The 25,156-nt window shown below is 42.3% G+C and overlaps 2 protein-coding genes across 6 annotated transcripts in view; both read right to left on the bottom strand.

Annotated features, from left to right (window-relative positions):
- Window positions 1-11,917: 11,917 nt before the first annotated feature.
- Window positions 11,918-25,156, bottom strand: part of SS2 (starch synthase 2) — a 101,232-nt gene continuing 87,993 nt past the window's right edge. For 4 of the 5 annotated variants that reach the window (XM_086525140.1, XM_086525137.1, XM_086525139.1 and 1 more), the window contains one exon: window positions 11,918-12,465. The gene's annotated coding sequence lies outside the window, so the exon portion shown is untranslated. Of the gene's footprint in view, window positions 12,490-25,156 lie in introns of all 5 variants that reach the window. The other variant, XM_086525138.1, reaches the window with a different exon arrangement.
- LOC147445700 (uncharacterized) lies at window positions 17,294-22,570 on the bottom strand. The gene is made up of 2 exons (XM_086525142.1): window positions 19,566-22,570; window positions 17,294-19,477 (listed from the first exon to the last, which is right to left on the bottom strand). Exons 1-2 carry the CDS (start codon window positions 19,755-19,757, stop codon window positions 19,226-19,228), a joined length of 444 nt encoding a protein of 147 aa, XP_086381268.1. The 5' UTR covers window positions 19,758-22,570; the 3' UTR covers window positions 17,294-19,225.

Raw genomic sequence — 25,156 nt, 5'->3', positions numbered from 1 at the left:
ATTGTAACTCAAAAAATACTTTGGAAGGCTAAAACCAAGAGAACTAGGAAGTAAGAAGCAAAAAGCCTGATTACAATGTAATGGGTCCTATTTATAGCCTTCTAGAAGTTACTGTGGTAACTGTCATGGTAATTACTGATGTGTGACTGATCCACTGTTCGGCTTTCCAGGAGAAAATTCACGCCTGTTGGGAATGTCTTTGCCTTCTACACCCTCGTTATCCTTACTCCACACTCGCTAAATTGAACTCCTTGAGTTCCTAGACCATGTTGCACACCATGTGACTATCAACATGTGCCAAACAAAACCGTGACATACAGGCCTATCACTGCAAAGTGCAGAAATTGCATGATACAATACTTTTCTAAAGTGTTTTGCTCCAACATGACCTTGTCAAGTGTTTGTCAAGAAAAATGGAAGCAGCATATACATCCCATTCTGGGAACACTTAATCAAAGCATATACAAACATGAAAAAACAACCAAAGTACATACTAAGATTAAGTTATAAACATAAAGTGGAGTACCAAAGCCCTGCTTCAATGGGCTTAGTATTGACATAACTTGTCCATTAAACACTAAAGCGAAATTAGTGAATAGACAGAGACAATTACGTAATGATTTTGCAATTGTCTTGGCAATCTAAAACCCTTGGCAGATTCCAAATGATACGACAATTACCCTTTGGTAGATGAGGAGATCTTCCTTGAACGTACAAGTGTGAAGGTTCCAATAATTGACCATCAACAGTTAGTGAGTGATTTAGTAATCACGAGCTGGGTCTTACCCCAAAACTGTGCTCCTATAGATAGTCTCAGTGCTATAGACAAAGCATGAGATCTACTGAAATTGGACTTGTATTCACAACTAGATATTTGGTAGACTTGAAGGTCCATAATCTTGGGTTTTTTATGGACATCAGTGTTATCTAAAATATTGGCTTCATCCATATACATTGATAGAGATAAGCCTTTACGAGTTTAAAACTTTCAAAAACTCAACTTGATCTTCACATTAAAAGTATGTAGTGCTAAAGTATCACCCAAAATATCATTATTGGCAAGGCTCTTGCTTATCCATTAACTTTGATGGGTACTCCACTAGGTAGATCTATTTGATCTTGAGAACAATCACCCATGGATTGAAAATAGTTGGCTCTTAGCCCATTGAAAACAGATGGCTCTTAGCCTTTGTGGCTCTTAGCTTTTATGAAAATTTGAAATTAGTATTCATTCTATTGACCGATGAATACTTATTTTTGTGGCGTCATTTCCACTTTCTTGTTGAGAGCTAGAGCACCCTGGCTCATGACTACGCACAACCAAAACATGTATCAAAATCCTACTTAGATGGTTATTATTAGTCCTTGAGAGAAAAAGAAAAGATAAAGAGAATGTTGGGCTGAGGAATGTTCCTTAAGTTACTATAGCGTGTACCCTTTGCGTATCATGTTGTGCATCGTATGTCTGGTTGGTAGCTTATCCTATAATCATACAACAGTCTGCTTGTACGACGCTCTCGCAGAGAGAGGTAACATAAGACACATCCTGATCTAGCTACCTTGTATGTGGACGTGACTGTACCAGGGTGACTTAAGTATGGCACTTCGGCTGTGAATGAAGTCATTGATTTAGGTTCCTTGTAGGTTGTTGTTTGTTGACAACCACATAATAAAACTAAAATAATAATAATTTAAGACATCAATAACTTACCTCGTCCTTGACAGAGTAGCTGGTGTTATAGCGAAAGCGTAAACAATAATGAGATGGAATTATGTCTATCTCACTAGCATGCCGTGCATGCAGAGGTGTAAGCCCTTGGCGACAATGATGGCCCCTACAGATTGAGCCGATATCTTATGTGCCATGCACAATATGTACTGATATGTATTGCCAATTCCCCAAACTTGTGTGTGCGACCCCTGATCCCGTATCAATGGGTAGCAATCTTAAAGGTCAAAACATAGAAAAACTTGAAATTGTCTAATCTAAAAACTCGCTCAAAGCTGGCTCATAGCCATATCTACTGCGTGAGAGAGAGTTTTTGTATGCATCATATACACCGTCTTGGCACGTAATGAAATAACATGCCAACACATTGCCAAGTTCCCCCCAAGTTTGTATGCTCATAGCATATTCCAAACGTAGGAAATCTCAATGCAAGATGCCTAAATTGAGGCCTTGCTTCACATAATGTGCTTATCGCCAATGGATGATGCTACCGACATACAGATACCATGGCAAAAGGGAATTGACCATGTCAAACCCTTTCAGCTGAAATTGGCTAATAGTGCCCCGTGGTAAGTATTCTCTACCAGCTTCTAGAAGCGGTGACAAGTAGGCAGCCATGCCAAACAACTTTGCACCCTTCATCAAGTCTAGTAACAAGCTATGCCGATCTCCTTGAGATGCTTATAATATTGCCTTTGCAAACTAATCATATGGTCCTTTGCCAATGATGTATGCAACAAAATTTTAATGCTTACGATAGCTATCACAAGTCATGCTTGTGCTTGGAGTGCTTAAAGTGCACTCACCTCTGTTGCTCGACAGGGCTATGCAACATGTTTTGAAAATTTTGCCAACCAAACCAAAAATTTATGCATACCTTATTAATCACTCAACTTGATTTACCGTATCGATCATTTGTAATCTTGTCTTTGTCTTTGCAAGCCCCAAGGCTTGCATATAAAAACTTTTCCAAACATGCCTCATGATTCCTTGCCATCACCAAGTCTTGTATGTATTCAACATGGATTATGTAATTGCCGTTGATCGTAAGTCCAAATTTTTGATGCTTCAAGTTCCACCCTCCTTGAGAGCTTGTCCACACATGGCGGTGCTTTTTGAACATGTCTACAAGCCATTTTCATTGCAAGTGGAGCCAAGACCAAGGCCGTGCCTTTACATGATCTTGGAGTTCTGTACATGTCAAAGTTTTCAAAAATTATAGAGATTTCGTACTACAAAGACGCATGTTTGCCTCCATTGCCTCGCCCGTGGATACATGCTTTCCATGCGCTTGGAGGACCGTCACCCCTCCCTTGCATTAGCCGACTTCCTTGCATTAGCCAAATCTCCCAACCCTTTGCCAAATTTTGCTATGATACTGACCCACTCTTGTGCCAAATCAACCCCCTTTCCGACTCTAACCGTCGGAAACTTCCCTTAGTTGGGTAGGGTGCCCAACTTAGGGCACCCACTTGTTGCTACAAAAATTAAAAATTTCATTGCCTCTAGCGATGGCAACAACTACGGACTGCGTGAGCAGAGAACCCTCCCTCCATTGTCCGTTTACAAGCCTATGGTGCTACACAGTGATGACAAAACCTGCTATCTATCCCAATGAGATCCCATCAAGCCCATCCTCACCCAATTTTGTTTAGGCAAAAAAAGGAGCTCTCTTCGTGTAGGAGATGGTTACCGTGGCCCGCCTTGCCCAACCCAAGGCACCATGCCCATGGCCTTCATGTTGTATCTCCGGCTTCTTTGCAAGAACTTGCCCACGGCCTCATGACTCCAACTCACAGCTCCTTCAAAGTCCAAGCCCGCAGAGAGAGAGAGAGAGAGAGAGAGAGAGAGAGAGAGAGAGAGAGAGAGAGAGAGAGAGAGAGAGAGAGAGAGAGAGAACATGCAAAGCCATGCAATGATTTCCCCCCTCCTCCATAGCTCCCCCCTCCCTTGAGCTCTGATACCAATGTAAGATAGAGGGGATACAAACTTACGTAGTATAACCACCCAAGTGTCTAGCACTTTGCCAGGGATGTGCCCTCCTAGTCCTACCCTTGGCATGACATAACAGGAGAAACACGAGTGTACCACATCTACTATGCTAGTACAAGTAGGACCAACTATGGCAGCTCATGTTAATGCCATGGAGGACATGCTTAAGCGCATGAATGACATGATGAATAACATACAAAGGATGCCTATGAGAGGCTAGGATAGGGTCCACCTCAAGGACAACCTATGGGACAACACAAACTGTTGAAATGGTATGCCATCGAAGGGAAATGGACAAATCACAAAACGAAAGAGTCCTATTATAAGGTTAAATATGATGGAAATATTTTGTATGTGCCGATGAAACAACATGGACAACCCATGTATAGATATCCTCCAAACATGGCACCAGTTCAAAAACCACCTATGACTTTGGAAAGACCACAACCCATATTAGGCCAGCAACCACCACTACCAGGAAACAATGATGTACCAGTCAAGTACATGCTACGTGAAGAGCAAGTGGATGAGAAGGCTCTAGTACCAATCACGTCGTATAGTGAACCAAGTTCTGTAATAGTGGGAATAGAAGACGAGTGATACACTCAAATTGACACCCATGACAGTGAAACAAGCTTACCAGGTACCACCCGATGCAGCACCGGTTTACTTCATTGCAAACTAGGGATCTATACTACCCATGATAAAACAAATTCCTAAACCAAGAACCGAAAATTTCCATAACTGTGGGGTGAACGACCATTGAAAAAATGATTGTCCTGAGCTAAATAAAAACATAAAACCCATAGAGGCATATTGTGGAAGTGTGGTCGCAAGGACGGACATTTTCCAAAAGATTTTCCTAGAAATCCAACAAACAAAGGGAAGGCGGCCATAAACGTAGTTCAAGTCTTGCCAAGTAGCTCATTAGAAGGGGAACTCATAATTCCAATTCGTGTAATTACTAGAGCACAAGCTAGACCTAATCGAGAGAAAAATGCGAGTGGGTCAAAAACACTGACGGAAAACCATCAAAAGACTCACGACGCAAACGTTACAATCTTAAAAGACAAAAGCAACAAAAAGAGATTGAAGAGAAAGTGCAAAAGAAGGTAGAGGGAATGGTGCAGATATTGTTATTGGACTTTAAGGAATCGAAACCAAGATCGGTAGGATTCGTACTGTGGACAAAATGTATGAACCAATCAATGCATCCTTGGAAGCTTTCCAAGCAGGATTGAAAGCGGGTTAGACATTAGAAACCAAATGGAGCACCTGACATGGAAGCCACTAAACTTGAAGCTTACAAAAATTTAGTGAAAATTACGCAATCTATGCTGAGAAACAAAAACTTAAGTTGAAAATTATAGGAAAATCAGTAGAAATTGAAGCCACATCGAACAAAGACAAAGCGCAAAATGATGAGGAGTTGAAAAAAACTATAGCAGACATTGATGTGCCTGAAGTAATAGTTCCAAATAGTGAGGAGGGGCTAGATGGAATTCCTTTAGTTAACAAAGACTTGCCAAACCACCTATGGGAACGAGTTAGGGAAGCCAAGGACGAGAGCCTAACTTTGAAATCAGCTCATATCGAAGAAGTGTTGCTAGATCAACCACCTATGGAACTAGATGAAGTTTTTCTATATGGAGATTCGGGAACCGAGCAGTCAAGCTTCTCAAAATCTTGAACACTGCAGAAACTGCCTTCATACCTAGGTGAAGGTGAAGAAAAATCATTGGTATGTAAAACGACAAATTTGAATTGACCAAAAGAAACTTTGGACGTGGTAAATTTGCAGTCAATTATGTCAACTCCAATCTAATGCACAATCACATTGGGTGAGTTGCTCAAGATATGACCACATCTATGGAAAATCTGCAAGTTACCATGGGAAAGATGGGCTTAAAGGGGGTAACCCAAGAAAACTTGGAGGAATTGCAAACCGAGGAGATATGGGCTAAAATTGTCAATTCTGTGCCCATAAACAAAGTTAGGGATTACTATGAGGGGAACAAAGAAAACACAACCCTTTCGGTGCAATACAATGATGTAACGACCATGGCTGTTTTAGACAGTGGAGCAGGCATTGCCATAACAACGGAAGCTATCTACGAAGCCTGGGGAAAACAAGCAATTAGACAAACACAAATGAAACTGCAATTGGTAGAGAGACATATTGAGAAACCAATGGGACTATTGAAAAATGTGATAGTGATCTCTTGTGGAATTGACTTCCAATTCACTTTTGCCATTGTAGATTTTGGGAAAAAACTCAACTACAAAATCATACTGGGAAGACCTTTCATAAGACAAATACAATTGATCCAGGATTGGGAGAATGATTACCTTACTTGGGAAAAGTAGGATCAATTACTTAGGCAAATTTGAAGGATCATTCTTACAAGGATGTCTTGAGGACTATGTTTTGGTTGTGTCAAGTATGTGTGTCAAGGTTGAGCCTCTTCTTACGTTTGATGAATCACAAAATTCAGAGTAGACAACTGAAATGGAGTTAGATAAATACAAACCTAGAGCAATCAGTATTTCTTCGCACTACAAAAAATATACTTTGCAAGATCGATGAATCATTGTAGATCAACCATTACGACATCCAAAAGAACCAGGAAAATCCTATGAGGGACTTGAAAACGCTAAATGAATTGCCCTCAGAACCAGCATATATAGCTATACCTAGGCTGCACCAAAGATCCACAATGATCACACTTATTGCCCAATGCCTATCTAAGTCAGAAGGTGGGGAAGCCATTAGCAAATTCTCAAGGCAACTACCCAAGGCTTACTCCACCCAAAGGTCAGCCAAATGAAGATTATATGCTAAAGACGCTTAGTGAGGCTGTGGAAATCTTCAAGAGAATCCTACATTTGGCTCGCATAATGTCCATCAATATTTCCAAAATGATCCTCACATGTATCCAAAAATTTCATCATGCAGAACAAAGTGATGCACCATGGATGGCTTTCATGGCGGGCAACCAAGGCTTTTGCTATGACCTATCCAGCCAGCCCAGTGATGAGATTCTCTATGGACTCTTTTGCAAGAGTCATGTTTATGCCATCTTATTATATGCATACTTTTGAAGAATCATTCTACATTGGCTTCTTTACATTCCGCTCTCGTATTTTTGGTCCCATGGTGGAAAATCTACGAGCACGGTTTGTGACATACATAGCTATGTAGCTCATCCATCCTATCAACATGCAATTTTTGATAGAGTAGATAAGAAGCTTCAGAATATGCTCTACAAAGCCCTTGAAGCTATAAAGAAACAACAAAAAGCACGAAAGCCAGACCATTACCAAGTTCCTTGAAGTTGTGTCGCTAACGACGCAGATTTTTTTGGGGCAAAGGGGGGGGAGGGGGGTTGTTAGCACCTTAGGTAACAAAGAGGCTCTAAAGACCAACCCATGATGTAATATTTCATTTTTACTCAATCTGGACAATTATAGCCGCAAGCCCTTGTATTTTATTGATTTTCGAAGCACGTGCATACATAATTATGAGTTTGTTCCAATGCGGCTATAAGCTTCCAGATTGTAACAACTAATCTTTAGGCTGAGACTGAGTTGGCATATCTCTTTATTTTTGACCTAAAACTTTTTGACCTAAAACACGTGCGCACGCGCACACACTTCTTTCTTCTAAAGCTTATATCTCTCTCACGAATGGTTTGTTTGGAGTGCTGTTACTTCCATTGCATTTGCAGATGAAAGCTCTATGTAGCATTGTAAGTCTCTCATGATGAATCTATGATTTTGTTGTGTCTAACCTCCTTCCAAATCTGCTCATAACCCACATTTTACATATCAAAATTGCATTTTGTGCATAGGAGGGGTGTTGGGGCATCATTGCTAAGCTAGTAGGTGCATTCAGGATAGAAAATAGCTAGGTTCAATCTACCTTGCTGATATTAATTGCGCTTTTGGCTAGAGGTCAAAAGGGGGATTTGAGGACTTGGGCATGTGTTTTTAAATGTTGCCTATCCTATCTATAAGTTTGGTTGCATTTGGACTTTATTTGCTTGGTGAAATGATGAGATTTTCTTGCAGTGTCGTGACTAGTTTTTTTTGCCTGACATGCGGTTGAGTGTTGTTTTGAGTAAGTAGGGATTGAATGTGTTTTCCAAGAGACTAACAATCGCTTATAGCCTCCATGCACCTAGTCGGATCAGCTCCGTCCCATTGTATGACATTTATATCCGTGGTTCTCACTATCCCTACAATAAGTTAGTTTGGCTTGGCAAGCAAAGGGCCCAACACTTACGAGCCTATTTAGCCTTAAGTTTAGGATAGTGCTTGATGAGATGATCATCTTTCCTATAGTACCTTCTTCTTGCCTTCATGGTTAAGACTTCTCTAACCTATTACTATTTGAAGAAGTATCAAGTGCACAACTATCTACAAAAACTTTGGAGATGGCAACAATGGTATTTTTCTATTAATGTGCTTCCACACGCTATCCAAAAACATATTGCTTAGCCTTGTTTTTTCTAGACTTGGATTATTGTAACAATATAGAGACAAGATCATGAAACTTTAAGTAATCAAGTCTATTCTCTATCATAAGCTTAAATGTGGAGGCAAAAGTATGATAAGAATCTAACAAAGTATCAAGAACTGCTTGCACAAGAGTACTCTCAAGAATGACCTCACCAATGGCTATTAATTCCTCATTGAGGTCTTCAATCTGTGCAAGAAATACGTCCATACCATCCTTCTTGTGCATAACCTTAGACGCCAGGTCCTTATGTAGGCAACCAACTTTTGTTGAATTAGGGCTTGTATGTAAAGAAGCTTATCCATTGCATGTCTGATTTTTTGTTCGTGTTGAGCAATGTGTGGAGTAATGGAATGCTTAACAAAAAGTGCAATCAATTCATAAGCCTACACATCCTTACTATCCCAACATGACTGCTCAAAAGTAGGCAAAGCAATTGTAGTAGTATTGCTAAAACGTGCACCATCATCCATAGAACCTATATCCACAGAACCTGGTCTTATAGTATAACTATGCACAATGTTCCAAACGCCCTTAACAACAAGGATATGTTTCATCATGTATGTCCAAAGTGGGTAGTTAACCCCTTTCAATTTTTCCTTTGGAGACACCATGCGAAAAACCATTATTGTCAGCCATGGCCGGCGACAACATGTAATGAAAAAGTACTTCAATTAGACTTAGAATGAAGAGATGATGTAAAATCAAGTGTAGGCTCCAAATTTTCAAAAAGAGCGGTCCAAAGTCTAGAACTTTGAATCTCGATCAGAAATCATAACTTTAAAAGCTTTAAATTTTTGTCCAATAGACTAAAATTGGAATAATTTGGTAAAGTTATGGAGCAAACAAAGTTATGTTGTTTCAACATGACCATAAGCTGAACATAAATTTTTTAATATGCATTATATATTGTTTGATGAACTCAAGGAATCATGAAAGATGGTCAAGTATGAAGCCAATGGTATTGTCTACATGTAGGTGCAATGACATCCTCATGAGACCCCATTAGACAAAGTAAAGCTAGAGGCAAAGCTATAGTCGTTTGCAATGCTTGTAGTATTAGGATACAAATATATGAAGCTATTAGTACATGTACAAGTAGGTGCAATGACATCCTCCTTAGTGTTCATCATACAGAGTAAAGCTAGAGGCAAAGCAAAACCTATTTCCAATGCTTACTTCACATCAGGTACGAAGGCTTGTTTTGTGAACAGTGAGACTTTGAATGCCTGCAATTGGCATGATTATGGAAGGTGTATTTTACAATCAAAAGAGTCTGAAGTTGAAGACAACATCTTTTTTTTTTTTTTTTTGTCAAGTCCAAAATTGAATGATGTAAAGAAAGACCGGAAGGAGTCTGTTGAAAAAAATTTCATTTGCTACCCTATCATACAAACTTAACGAGATATTTCGATTCCTGAACCACTATTACTAGGGTGGATTCACTAAACTTGATGCTTATCATGACAACAAGATGGATGCATAGATTATCCAAGAGGGTATGGTTGCAACCATGAAGATTGATAAAGTTTCTCATAGAGTGCTAAAAATTCACACAATAGAGGATAAAATTTCCTTCAAAAAAGAAAAAAGGGAACAACTTAAAATAGAGCTATCTACAATATAATCACAACTAAAATGCATCTCAATAGAGTGGCTAATGCTAAAGGTTTACTGAGGAGGACCTTATATCCATGCAACTTTCTAGAGCTAATTTTGCATGATCTAATTACACATGGAAAATTTAAGAAGGCCAAGAGGAGCACCTTCTTGAATGGAGGACCCATGGTCACAAGGATAACATGCTATGCTATAGCTGATTGTTTTAAGTCCCTGAAGTCCATGTTCAAGACAATTTGCTACTAAGTGTGAAAAGGTACTACAAAGACAATGAAGGAAATAATTGAAGTAGTTTTCACAAGGTTGCTGTTTGACACGCACAAGACAATGCTCTCTCACAAAAAAAAAAACATTATTGAAGCCCATAGTATAACCATAATATTCAACAAACCACAAATCTTTTTTATGTACTTATTTGTTGGATGTGTTGTGGCGATACAATTACTTCCTATGGGATGTTTTGAGCTTATTTATGCCAATTGAGCAACAAAACCATATGTTTGAAGTGTGGTACTAACTAAATTCTCAGATTACTCTCTTGATCAATGCCAATTTTGTGACTTTGTTGAGATTATGCTGGCTTGTCTACCAACACATCGGTGATGAAACAATGAGATCGATGGAATGTTGTAGTGGAAGTAGGTAAGGAATTCTCCATAACCTCCTATTGTGGTCACAAAACTTTGTAGTTTTCAACTTTGTAGTCTGCACTGATTAGCCTAATACGAGCTAAGGATCAGGGAATACTCATTCTTCAGAAGATTTGTTACAAGTTGAAAGATCACAATTTTTAACATTTAGGCCATTAATTGAAAAAAAGAGATTGCTTGCACACTTTTGTTAATGGCGGGATACATCATTTGAGAACACATTGTGGAAATCACAAGTCCCATCCTCATACACTCTCACAGGTCGAGTGGCCCCCTCACCCCCAAAACACACACACACACACACACACACACACACGACTGGTGGAGATGGCACGACAATTGATTGATTCATCGTTGTAACATATTACATATTTATAACCCTCAAAGGTTATTATTAGGTTTGTTCATTCGCTTGTGTTTTCCGGGCTTGGGGAGTGGCCAATTATTGGTGGACAAGTAGTGTCCACAACATCCCTTGTTAACGCAATCATTGTGAAACAATTTTGCACATGCTAGGCTGTCAAACACTTAACGATGAGGATTACCTCCAATTCAGAGAGTAACAAGATGCTAATGTTGCAACTGGGGTGCCATCTTTTGCAATCTGCTCTGAGAGCGAGAGGTACGAGGTTGATGAGCAGGGGAGGGAAGAGAGATGGTGGGCCACTTGTAGGGAACCATCCAACCCCTTGATACCATGTGGATGTAGCAATTTTCTATATCACACACGCCCAGCAAGACCCCCCCCCCCCCCCCCCCCCCCAACACACACACACAAAGATGGTGCAACAATTGCTTGATTCTTTGTTATAACATGCACCCTCAAAGGTTATGATTAGAAGAGATGTGCTCATTCCCATGTGTCTGGTATGGGTGGCAACCAACTACTCACAAACAGTTTCCACGACACACACACATGGTGTAGGTCATCATCAGTGGGCTGAACACTCCAGATACACTTTGCCAATATGCCACTTTTTCATGTTATAGCTTGTTGATAAGGGAATCAATGTTATAGCTTGTTGATCATGCTCTAGACGTTTTCTACATATCCAACCTACAGCTCTCAAATCTCCACGCTTTCCATAACTTGTGTGCTTGACACTCGTGTGATGGTGGCAATGGTGATGAAGAACATCTAGTTATCATGCATGCTTTGCTCTGTCAAGAATTAGCATATCTAACGATCCCTTTTCAGTGATATAATTGCAACCTTCTTTAGTTATTAGATGTTCATAAACATCAAGAAAGGATCTACTAAAAATAAATTAGGTTTTAGCTATTCTCTGGAGTACTTTAGCACATTTGAGGCAATCGACAACATGGCTTCCCTGATCACACTTTCTTAAAGCTGTCACATTTACAGCCCGAGGCTTGATAAGGCTCTTAAGAATGCAAAAAAAAATGCACAGAAACAGAAAATCCATAAATCCATTCAAGTGCAAATAAACAAATAAAGAGATAGTATCCACATAAATGTCAGCAAACCTTAATTCCTTGCGATTTAGACTTTGTCCACAAAGCGACCTTGAATTTGTACGGGCCGCATGTTTTCCACCGAGAGCACTTTGTATATGTTGTAGTGTTCAGCTTCCATCACAAGTAGAAAATCCGAAGTCATGGATAGAGTTCCAATTGCTTACTACAGTATGTGTATATGGAAAATGCAGAACATAAAAATGTCTGTCTGAACAACCATGACTCCAAAATTACTAAACAGTCCATTGTTGCAACCATGGACCACCTCCATACTCCATTCAAAAAGTTGCAAAAGAGGATCTTTACATAAGTCAAAGTGGCTTAACTTGCTCTGCATACATGAAATACTACATGCTCCCGACATATCTTTAATCTAAGAGAGGCCCAAATGTTGATTGTTTGAGAGATTACCAAAGATATCTTTCAAGAAGAGTTATTTCCCCAGAATAGTCCTCAGAGAGTTTAAACTAGCATATCTACAAAACAACCATCATGAACATCTGAATGGTGTAAATACATAGCTATACAATAAACATGCAGACAAACGAGCAAAGAACAAAAACAAAACCAATCAGAAATCACGAATTTTGTTTGCACTACTCGAAGCTAGTTCTTCATTAATTTCAACAGAAAGATATAAACTTTTCGTGTTATATAATATAGCCTCATTACTCCTGGAACGCAGTCTTTTGAAGCCCTATGTACATTGTACATAACCTCAATCCAAGCTCTAGAGCTCAAGTTATGACCAAAAAAAAAAAAAGGGTGCCATCATGGGTAGCTACAGAAAGTGAGACGGGGTTGAGGACGGTCATTATTTTGTTTGATATATAATGTGATGCATGGTGAAAAGAGCTCGCCACCCGCCAGCTCGCTCGCTGCGCTGCCCATCCCCTTCCAACCCCCCCTGTGCTGCATCCCCCCTCAGCCTCAGAGGGCGGCCCCTTTCCATCACAGCAACAGACGCAAATGGAGGCTCATGCTCCACCCCAAACGGACTCTCAAGAAGCCCCCTCGTCCAACCCTACAGAGCCCACCATCCGACTTGCTCTTTCGCCGACAGAGCAAGCGAGCCTCACAGCAGAGGTGGAGCGCCTCTAGGCGACCTCCGTCATCTGCAAGATCATCGGCACCCGCCCTAGCAGAGGAGAGGTGCGTGATCTTCTCCACGCCCGCCTTTTAGCAGAGGTAGGCAAGATCCTCAACATTTAGCTTCTCGGCGTGGCTATTACTAGATAGAGTTTGAGACTCCCGAGATGGCGTCCAAGGTCATTGCAATGAGCCCCCTGGCCATCCGAGCAGTTCGAGCTCATTTTCGACAATGGCACCATGGTTTCGACCCAGTTACCACATTCTTGTCGAGGAGGCAAACCTTCTCATCTCAATCTGCTTCCCCGACCTGAGGAAGGAGTACCTTTTGCTACTATCCAGGATAGTGTCACAAATTGGTGACATTGCTGGCATCTGGACACACACACCCTGCTGGCTCAGTCCCGGAAAACGCGTCGGAAATCGCGCTGACAGGCTGACACATGGCAAACTGTACGACCCTCGCAGTTTCCGCTGATTGTTGACGTGGCAAGTTCTCCGCAAAACGCACTAAGCTGCTTACGTGGCAGTATGCACGAAATTCCGTAATTTGCGCTGGCTGCTTTTGGCTGGGAGTTTTTAAGTGAAAGCTTTTGGGACAGTTAGCTTTTGAGTTTGAGATTTTGGGGCTCTGCTTTTGGGCATCCCTTGTAACAATAAAAAGGTCCATGGGCCCTCATTACTCAGAGCATCTGGACGCAGAGTCTGAGTGTGAGTTCCCGCAGACTCCCTTGTACTTTGCACACAGATTAATATAAAAAGAAATACCGAAAGGGGCACCAGTCCTTGGGGCCAATACCTCTTGGCACCGAACTACACTTTGGATGTGTCGTCTTTTGTGAACTGTTTTAAAGTGAATCTCTGCTGTGTCGTAGTAGAATCTAGACTTGGGGTGTCCAAGTTTGTTACAATGGTATCACAGCGCGGCCGATTTCTCTTCTACCGGGAAATCCGATCCTTTTCTCACGACACTTATGGATTCCAACAAGAATTGGTTGACTTCTTCTGCATCTGCTAATGCGGGAGGAGATACGAAGAAGATTTTGATGACTTAACAGAGGAAGAGTACGGGCCACCTCGGCCTACTCAGTACGAACTTGAAGAGATGGAACGTCGACAGCACGTTGACGAGTGCACAAAGCAGATGATTAAATTTGCGAAGGATCCTCAGTTTGCAAAATTTTTGTCTCAGCAATCCATCGCAGAAGTGCACACCCAGTGGCAGAAAGCCATATAACCACCCATCAAACCAGCAATCAAGAAACCTCCTTCTCCGAGGATGTTTAAAGAGCAAGAATTATAGGAGGTGGTTTAGACACAGATCAATCGGCTTTTGGACGCGAACAATCAATCCAAAAAGAAAATGAAAAAGCGCAAGCGGGGACACACTACCCTGGTTATTTGGGCCGTCAATGTTCTTTTGCATCTGGAAGAAAGCAGAAGAACCGTGTACGATTTGAAGGACTACCCAGCTCTTCTTCTTCTCCTTCTGACAATTGTTCTAGCTCTCTTGACTCCCGCGAGGAGGACAGAAAAGCAAAAAGCGAAGCAAAAAGCAAAGCGTCAGAAAGGGCAAGAAAAAGGCAAAGAAACCCAGATTTTGCCCAGTTTTTGACAGTTCTACAAAGGAGTCATCCTCTGACAGTTCAAGCTCCGATGACCATATGTTTTATGCAAAGAAGAAGCATTTTTCCATAGGCAACCAATATTACTTTTTCGAAGACGAAAGCAAGAAAGTAAAAAAAATCAAAGAAGGTGGAAAATCGATTAAATTTGAATCCTTTCCTGGGTTCGAAGATGCTCCGAGGGCTTTGGCCTTCATTTAGCAGTTTGACACAACCTTCTCTGGAGGGCATTACTCAGAGCACTCCAAGATTAGGAGGGCTACGTCTTTCTTCAAAGGAAATGCTCGAACATGGTGGTCCACTCTTCTTCTGAGGAATGAAGCTCCAGTCAAGTGGTTGAAATTCAAAAGGCTCTTTATTTCTTCTTGGCTGACTCGGGAGTACGAACGAGATATACGAACCACTTGGAATTATCTTCGGATGAGCAAGGGAGATTCTTTGGAACTCTTTTCTACCAACCTCTTCATTTAAGAAGGTCTCTTTTAAGGAACAGATTCAATGGTTTTACTGCGAACTCCCTACAGAGATCCAAGACTATTGCCTGGAACAAAAGTCAAATTCTATTTAGGAATTGATGGTTCATGCGAAAAGGGGTTTTGCCCATACATTCGGGAAATTCGACTTACCCCACTGATGAGATCTTGACTCAGGGAACCCAACAGACCTCTAACAATGAAAGTAGAAAGAGAAAGAGTTCCCAAGAAAAGAAAGATAAGGATACACGACCCCGGCTCACTCTTCGAGAGAGGGCCAATTACATCAAAGAAGGGAAGTGTTTTGGTTGAGGGGAACATGGGCACATCTCCGCAAAGTGCCCCAAAAAGGCACAGCAAGAACAAAGTGAAGACAGGCCAGAGAATTTGAGAGTAGCAGAGGAATATGGCAGAAAAAGCAAGATGAAAGCAGGACTAGTACCAGATTGCATGGGTACTGACCCAAGCCTGATTGATGAAAGTACAAAACTTTGCCGAGCTTGGGGCAAAGTGAAAGATCAAGAAGCCCTAATTTTCTTTGATGGAGGAGCCAAGGCAAACTTCATTTCACCCAAATTGGCGACGCGGCTCGAGATTACACCCAATAGGATGAAACCACCAGCAGAGGCAGTTCTAGCGGCACCCAAACGGGACATAGCCATTACACCTGTCATTGGCAAACTTTTGTTGCATTGTCAGGGGTATTTGGGGCATGAGGACTTTTACTGTTTACATAATGCCCTTGGAAGGTTGTGACGTCCTCCTAGGAGTCCCTTGGTACCATAAGAACAACGCCGTGGTCGATTATCCGGCAAAGAAAGCAACATTGACGAATGAAAAGGCTCGAAAAATTGTACTTGATGTAAAACTGAAGGGTGAATCCGTCCCTATTGTCTCGGCTTCGGCAATTTCCAAATTAATGAAATCCACTCTATTTGTTTAGTCGATCTACTTGAAAGAGTTAAAATGATGAACACAGAACAAACATGTCTGAACTTGATAAAGAACGCCAAGATTTTCTCCACACTCATTCCGATTGCTTCTCTAAGGGCTTGCTAAGCGAGTTGCCCCCATCTCGTCCCGAGGATCACACCATTGGTCTAATACTTAGAAGCACACCATCGAACTGGCCACCTTACTGTAACAGAATTGGACACTCCAAGTTAAGAATCTACCGCGACATGATAGGAATTCACTTTAAAACAGTTCACAATTAGACTCGACACCGGCCCGACGGAGTTCTGTGCCAAGAGATATTAGCCCCAAAGACTGGCGCCCCTTTCGGTATTTCTTTTTGTATTAAATCTGTGCTCAAAGTACAAGGGAGTGGGAGGGTCTCACTCTCACATTCTGCGTCCAGATGCTCTGAACAATGGGAGCCCTGCTCACGCTTATAAAGGTTTACAAGGGATGCTAAAAGTAGAGCCCCAAAAGCTGCCATCTTTTTAAAAATAAAGATAAGCTGCCAAAAGCTTCTAAAAAAAATGAAGCTTCTTCTCCCAAGCCTTGCTTAGTAAATAAAGCAACTTCAAAAGCTCTCTCTCTCTCTCTCTCTCTCTCTCTCTCTCTCTCTCTCTCTCTCTCTCTCTCATGCTTTGCGTAGAGCTTGCGTGGCCAAAAAGCTGCCCGTCCGTACGCTTTTGCCACATCAGCAGTCCGTGTTTTCCGCCAGATTCTATGCCGCAAATTGCGGGGGTCCGTACGGCAGTAACATGTCACCTGCTACATCATTTTTACGGGTCTGCCAAGGTGTGTGAGTGTGTTGCTTGCTGCCACGTCACTAGTTTGTGACATACCCCCCTCTTGAAAGCATTGTAATCGCCCTCGATTACGCCTGCAAAACAGACGGAGGCCATAAACTGTCTTAGCAGACATTGACCGTTAGTACCGATGCACTAGGAACAACACATCTAGCACATGTACCAATTGACAGTCATATCGCAGGACATAACAAGACATCACTTGAGATCACAGGACATCACATGACAAATGACATTCAAAATTTATTCGGATCTCAGACCATGATTAATCGGCAACGTATTTAGCAATTGCATCTAGATCCACTCGGGACCTCATAGATGCCCGATTGACTAAAGCTTATTGCAACCATGTCTATCAAGATCTTTCAGACCAAAATGCTGCAGTCATTTCGTCTATCAATTCCTGCACTTAAAGAAGTCAAGAACAAATTAATATCATATTATCGGCAATTCCAATTCATAAAGTCATACAGCAGAATACTGTCAGCCCATAGTATCCCTGAAACGCAATAGAGACATCAATAACTTTAGTATAAAAAATCGGGGCAATCTGTTGACAAAGGAGTGGAGCGACTCCGTTGTTGTGCATACATGCTCCACCAAATTCCGCCCAAGCTGAGTTCGGGGTTCGATTCGGAATAGACTATGCTAAACCAAATGCTTCAAGGTAAAGGTTCACAATCTAAGGAGTATCTGCCAGGTCCTCCTCCTCCATCCACTTCGCATCCAATGCCGGATAGTTCTTGAATTTAACCAAGAACCGTCTTATCATTTTAGATTTACCTTTGTATCTTTATGTGCCGGAATCTGTTCTCGAGCCAGTATCTCCTCGTTTTCCTCCACGTCAGGTTGCTCATCAGGCTCCCCATCATCGGGCACATCGCCTTTAAACGCTTCAAAAGACCCACATGAAAAGCATTGTGAATCCTCCAAGTATGGGGCAGCTTCAGTCTAAAGGAGACATCATTTATCTTTTCGGAAATCTGGAAAGGTTCATAGTATCTCATGCTAAGCTTTGAAAAAAGCCGCTCCTTTCCCTTTTTCTTTCTCAGGCGTACCTGCTCAAAATGTAAGAGCACCGAATCGTTCTCCTGTAATTTCAAATCGCGACGATGTCGATTTGCTGCCTTTTTGTGTCTTTCTTGAGATTTTTGCAAAGCCTCCCGGACCTTGGCAAAAGTCGTGTCCAAGTCCCGTGTGTACTCGTCGGCTTCAAAAATCTTATCTTTCGTGCTTAGGAAGGGTGGAACCTTCGCAGCACCTTCAATAATCTCAAATGGTGCCTTCCCTGTCGAAGAGTATATCGTGTTATTATAAGCAAATTTCACCAAGGGCAGATTGCCTGGCAGTCTGCGGGTGGAATGATGACAAGAACTGCAACCCGTGCCAATGAACTCCCAAATGGCCTTCCCAAACAAACTCGTGAATCTCGGGTCTCTGGCGGAGACAATTGTCTCACGCATGCCATGTAATCTAGTCACAAATAGTCTCGCTAAACATGAAATCCATTGCAATACTTTACGAGGGGCGGGTGCCGGGTGGGTATGGGTAAAGGCTGTAACAATCCCTGTGCTTTATGCTTGTCAAACTTGACCTTCTGGCATACCAAGCAATTGCGTACAAAATCGTCCACGTCCTTCTTGAGTCTCGGCCAAAAGAAGTATCTCTCCACAGCTTTCAAGGTAGTAGCAATGCTGCGGTGACCCGTAACAAGTGCACACTGGCATTCGGTTCAAGGTTGTAAGGTACGTAGTATTCGGTACGTGTTCGGTATGTACTGTACGTTGTACCGTATGGATTGGGCCATAAGGTACGTAAAATTCGTAGTATATTTTTTAAAAGCTAAAAATACAAAGAATTTCAAATTTATATACAACCTATCTAGTTTAAAAACACTGCACAATACTTAAACATAGCCATAACTTTCAAAAAACACTTAAAATCACTCCACAAGTTAAGTAACTGCTAGAATCGAGTCCAGACCACATGGCATAGTGTAAGTCAAAACTCAAAAGTACATAACTGAATGTTGAATCCTGATACAAAAATAACAGTCACTCAATAAAGAGTCTGGGTGGCTCAAGCAACAAAATAAAAAGCATAAATGAGTCATGACAAATGTCCAAGTCCCATGACCCAAAGCACTGGGAAATCACTACTACTCAAAATCATCATCAGAGGCTGATGAAGACTCAGAGAGCATGTCTCCATCTGTCAAGACATTGCCCTCATCATCATAATCGGCCTCTCTCTCCTCTGGCATAGATGCTAGGGGTGCATCACCCTCATCTAGATCATCAACCTCTGAACTCTCGGTAACTTTCCTCTGCGAATGCTCTCTCTGTGTGCAACCTCTGGATCTGCAACAACAATGCGAATAGGAATACTGTAAGCTCGAGAGCGAGATCTAGTGACTCGACGATCCACGCTCTCTAGCTCCCTGTGCAACTCTCGAAGGATCTCCTCTTGCTCATCTCTAATCCGTGCATCGACCTCCTCTGCAATAGGATCTGCCACCATCTTCAACTCTGTGGGATCCACCTACAATGACAAGACAAAACATAGTCCATGATTCAACACTGTCTTTTAATCATTGACTTGTTTTCATAAATGTGCATGTAAATCTCACCTGCTTGGGTGTCCCCAAGGCATGAAAGCTACGCACAAGCCGCATGTTAGCACGGCAATAAACCAGTCTCTCTAACTGCTTGGTGCTAAGACGATTGCAAATCTTCGGTGTGAATATGAGAGTATGCACTCCAGTTGCGCTCGCATGCCCCAATTGAGCAATCCTACAACAATTCAAATAGCGAACACTCATGGGTCACAAGCGTCACGTGTGACAATATAGATTCATCATTCAATAATTATAAATTATAATTCAGACTTCAGTATTCACCTGAGAAAGGATGTGCAATGCAAGGTGGCACAACTTGGGAAGGCCCTGGCGTCCATAGTTCTGCCACCATGTTAAAGGAAGCTTGGTAGCTTCCTTTCTCAATGCTACGGACCGCACAAAGGTGGGTCCTAAACTGTTCATGTACCTACTCATCTCTGAATCCAGAATCAATTGCTCATCCTCATCATATATAATGTTCAGATATTCAGAGCGTAGTGTGAGCAATAAAGCCTCCTCAAACAATTCTTGGCTCTTGTAGAGAGGATGGAGAACTGCAGCCATCCCATGGATGGGACGACGCATGAACTGCCATCGAGTCTCTACAATAACCAAAATATCATAACGATTGCAAACAAAATAGTCACAGTAAGTATGTGTTTTGAAAAATTATAAATAGACATGTCACATGAGGACACTAGAGCACTATGTAGTTTGTACTTACTGATCCTGTGTCAATGAGGTACATCTAGAAATGTGTCTTCATCTGTATAAACAAATGATACACCAACCCAAGTGTAGAGCCCTCCATGTCTGTGACCCGTAGTAGTACATACAATGGCTGTAGAGCCACTACCAAGGACTGCACTTGTGTCCAGAAGGTCTCATCAAGAACCTTTCTTTGAATGCTTGGTCGCCTCTGACTGAGCGTGGTGCATCAATCTCCACTTTGGACTGTCTGCAACAGTGGATCTCTCAATCTGAACAGCCTCTGAAGCACCAAATACATGTATGCAAATCTCGTCTTCGAGGGACGCACCATGTCTACTGTGCTGTGGCTCTTGAAGATTGCCAAGGCCTGGTGTTTTTTGCGGAAAAAAGTGGTAAGCTTGGACGCATCAGACACTGTAGGCTGCACCCAGGGAAGTTTGCCTATGTGCTCCATGAGAAGGTCTAGGCAATGTGCAGCGCATGGTGTCCACACAATGTGCTTGAACTCAGCCTCCACCATATCCCCCATGGCCTTGCAATTGGAGGCATTATCAGTGACCACCTACAATGAGTCATGACAAGATATTAAATGAAGTGTGGACATTATTACGTTGGACAATGTATGAAAAATTCAAATGTGCATGCCACATGGTCAGGAATCAATATCTACCTGCACGACGTTCTTCTCCCCAACCTCCTTGATGGCCTGGCGAATATGTTTGAAGATGAACGCCGCAAAAATGCGTTCTTCTGCTTTCCCTACATCCACGGCTTGTTAGAAGTATGTGCCCAAGCAGGAGGAAACAAGGATATTGATAATGTGGCGCCTCCGCGTGTCACTCCACCCATCACAAAGAATAGTGCATCCAAATTGTTGCCACCCAACCTTCACTGGAGTCAATGCTCGGTCTATGATCTCTTTTTGGTCGTCAAGCATGGTAGTGCGCATCTTTTGGTAGTCAAGACCATTCCAGGAATCTGTAGCACCAACCTGTGAAATAGCTCTCACCATCCTCTTCCATTGATCAGTCCTGAACACATTGAATGCAATGTTGCACTCTATGAGAGTCCGCGCAATCTGCATCTCTACAACTTTCTGTCGCTGTTTTACCCATGAATCACTGTGTACACGTGATGGCAATGTGGTTTGCCTTGGGCCACGTACACCCTCAACCCCACCTGCACTAGCACCCTCATCGTGAGCCTGTGAAACACGAGCTCTCTTTCTACTAGTGCCTGCAAATGATGGCGCTGCAAACGTAGAGCCGCCAATATCTCCGAGTAATGCATCCTGCAAGGCATCCTCTGCTTCTGCTGCTGCTGCTGCTGCACGTGCTCCCCCTGACTGTGACGATGCAGTAGATCTTGGAGGAAAATGCTCCAAAATCAAGGCATCCCTCAATGCTTGCGGGATACCCCCACACAATGTCTAGTGGTGCCAATACGAGTGAGGTGCTTCAAAACCCTGGTAATTGTACTCGTCATCTGCACTCCGCAGTACTTGCACACCCAAGTGCGAGTCCCTGAACCTGCTTGGCCTCCTGTGCTGACAACTCTCAAGACATTGGTGTGCTCGGCCCAAAGAGGATTAGGTCGACGAGGCATGATAACTCTGCAACACAATTAACGCACACTTCAAAGTTGAATACAAAACTTACAATCTTTCGCGAGGTCAGGACTCTAGAGTGCCTCCTTGAGGCTTGCAGACTCCAAACACAAAGGGACAGAGGGAGGGAGGGAGGGAGGGAGAGAGAAAGAACCTTATCGGTGGCGTTCCACCCTTCCTTGGTCTGTGTGCAGACACTGTGCAGACTGTGTTCTGGTTCTCTGTTGTGGTAATAAGAGGTATAGCATAGGTGGGCTTATAAAAAGCCTCACCCAACCAGTCCAACCAGGCGGATAAGGAACCGACGGCCAATTTTTTTTTTTAAAAAAATCCTGCACATACGGAATCGTACGGTTTCCGTACGGATGTACCGTACGGTACGAAAGCATGCCGGACGTACGTACGGAAACAACCCTGATTCGGTTAGAACCTTTTCCCTCAACGACTGTGTCACGCACAACATGGTTTTCTTCATCAAGTAGCCATCCCGAATATACCCCGCTACTACCTCCCCATTCCGTATCCGAGTGAAAATATCTGCAAAATTTGTATCTGTGGCATACTGATCGACCATATCCTCGAAGCGTAAACTCTTGTGATTTGTGAAGATTGTAAAATCGGCTCCGAGTAGGCAATGTAGCCACTGAATAAGAGCATGGATAATCGCCAAAAGCTCTTTCTCATATATCTGTGCTGTCAATTCCGGCCTTAAAAACAATCGGCTCTTGTAGGCAATGACATGGCCTTCTTGCATCAAGACCGCACCCAGACTACGACCACAATCATCACAATATACTTCAATGACTTCTGCAAATCCGGCAAAGTCAAAATTGGTCCTCTGGTTAATTTCTCTTTCAATGTCTGAAAGGCAGTCACCTTTGTGGATCTCCACGAGAAAGGTACTCCTTTCTACGTCAACATATGCAAAGGGGAAACAACCTTTGCAAACTTTCTAAAATACCGCTTGTAGTAAGAACATAAGCCCAAGAAGCTTCTAACTTCATGGACATTCTTCAACTCGGGCCAATCACGAGTAGCCTCTATCTTGGCCGGGTTCATCTGTACTCCTGCTGCTGAGACAATGTGTCCCAATAAGTGTATCTTAGGTAGGAAAAAGTCACTTTTCTTTGCATTAATCATCACCAACTTGTGATCTCGTAATGCCTGAGAGACCTGCAGTAGATGTTCTCTATGTTCTGCCTCATCCTTGGAGAAAACAATGATGTCGTCAAAGAAAGTGCCAACAAATAGTCTGAACTCTCGAAAAATCCTATCTATCATTCGATTAAGTGTCACTGGAGCATTGGTTAGGCCAAAAGGCATGACCAAGAACTCAAATAAACCAAAAGTCGTCTTGAAAGTTGTCTTGTAGACATCTCCCGATGCGATTTGGATCTAATGATATCCGCTCTTCAAATCAATCCTGCCGAAACACGAGGATCCCTGTAGTTGGTCAAGAATATCATCGATCCTAGGAATCGGAAATCTATTCTTGATGGTGATTTGTTGAGAGCTCTATAATCAATGCACATTCTCCAAGATCCGTCTTTCTTCGAAACCAACAACACTGGAGAGTAGTACGGTGAAGTACTCGGCTCGACAAGACCCTTTTCCAAGGGTCTTTCACTTGGTTCATAATCTCTTCATTCTCGGCTCGGTTCACAATGTAAGGTGGCCAGTTCGGTGGTATGCTTCTAGGTATCAGATCAATGGTATGATCCTTAGGACGAGCTGGTGGCAACTCGCCTGGTAGCCCCTCAGAAAAGCAATCGGCATGAGTGTGGAGAAAATCTTGGTGTTCTTTTTCTAAATCTGACAAACATATTTGTCCTATGATCATCATTCAATTCTTTCAAAAAGATGGAGTAAACAAACAGGCTGGATTTCATTAATTTTGAAACGGCCGAAGCCGATACAATAGGGACAGACTCGCCCTTAAGTTTCACATCAAGTACAATGGTTTGGCCCTTTTCTTAAGTCAAAGTCGCTTTTCTCGCCTGATAGTTGACCACGGCGTTGTTCTTATGGTACCAGGGAATTCTCAGGAGGACATCACAACCTTCCAAGGGCATTATGTAGAAGTCCTCGTGCCCCAAATACCCTTGACAATACATCCGAAGTTTGCCAATGACAGGCGGAATGGCTATGTCCTTGCCAAGTGCCGCTAGAAATGCCTCTGCTTGTGCCCCATCCGATCGGGTGTAATCTCGAGCCGCGCCGCCAATTCAGGTGAAATGAAGTTGGCCTTGGCTCCTCCATCAAAGAAAATCAGGGCTTCTTGATCTTTCACTTTGCCCCAAGCTCGGCAAAGTTCTGTACTCTCATCGATCTTGCTTGGGTTAGTACCCATGCAATCAGGAACCAGTTCTGCTTTCATCTTGCCTTTTCGTCCACGTTCCTCAGCTGCTTTTGAACTCTCTGACCTTTCTTCATCTTGTTTTTTGGGTGCCTTTTTAGGGCACTTCGTGTAGATGTGCCTAGTTTCCCCGCATTCAAAACACTTTCCCTCTTTGATGTAGTTATCCTTCTTTCAAAGAGTGAGCTTGGGTCGTGCATCCTTTTCTTTCTATTCTGGGTTGCTCTTCTTCTTTCTACCTTCATTGTTTGAAGTCTGTCGAGTCCTCTGCGTCATGATTCTATCTGTGGGGTAGGTTAAATTGCTTGAATGAACCACAAATCCATGTTTTGCATGAGTCATCAGTTCTTGAATAGAATCTGACTTTTGTTCTAAGAAGTGATCCCGGATCTTTGTAGGAAGTCCCAAGGTAAACTGCTCAATCTGTTCTTTAAACGACATCTTCTTAAATGAAGAAGCTGGTAGAAAAGAGCTCCAGAATCTCTCGCAATATGCGTCCAAAGTATCTTTCTTGGTCATCTGAAGATGGTTCCAAGCAGTTCGTACGTCACGCTCTTATCCTGAGTCAGCATTGAAGAAATAAAAAGCCTTTTAAATTTCAACCATTTAAGTGGCGCTTTCTTGTTCAATAGAAGAGTGGACCACCAAGTTCGAGTATTTTCCTTGAAGTAAGAGGTAGCCCTCTGAATCTTAGAGTGCTCTGAGTAATGCCCTCCAGAGAAAGCTATGCCAAACTACTGTATGAGGGCCAAAGTCTTCGAAGCATCTCGAAATTCAAAAAACGTGTCAAATTTAATTGACTGTCCACCTTTAAATTCTCGGACTTTCTTGCTTTTATCTTCCAAAAAGTCGTACTGGTTGGCTTCGTAAAAATTCATCTTCCTTGCATGAAATCTGCTGTCATCGGAGTCCGAACTATCCAAAGACGAA

The sequence above is a fragment of the Adiantum capillus-veneris genome, chromosome 12 (genome assembly GCF_014529385.1).
Source record: "Adiantum capillus-veneris isolate H3 chromosome 12, ASM1452938v2, whole genome shotgun sequence".
Classification (NCBI taxonomy): Eukaryota; Viridiplantae; Streptophyta; class Polypodiopsida; order Polypodiales; family Pteridaceae; genus Adiantum; species Adiantum capillus-veneris.
Note: the sequence above shows the minus strand (reverse complement) of the source record. Positions and strands in the feature narration are given on the sequence as shown.

What these genes read in the sequence shown, in the direction of transcription:
- LOC147445700 (XM_086525142.1), bottom strand. Translation starts at nt 19,757, where the DNA reads ATGAGTGTTCGCTATTTGAATTGTTGTAGGATTGCTCAATTGGGGCAT. An exon ending in CCTTGGGGACACCCAAGCAG is followed by an intron (nt 19,478 to 19,565) that starts GTGAGATTTACA and finishes TTGTCATTGTAG; the next exon opens with GTGGATCCCACAGAGTTGAA.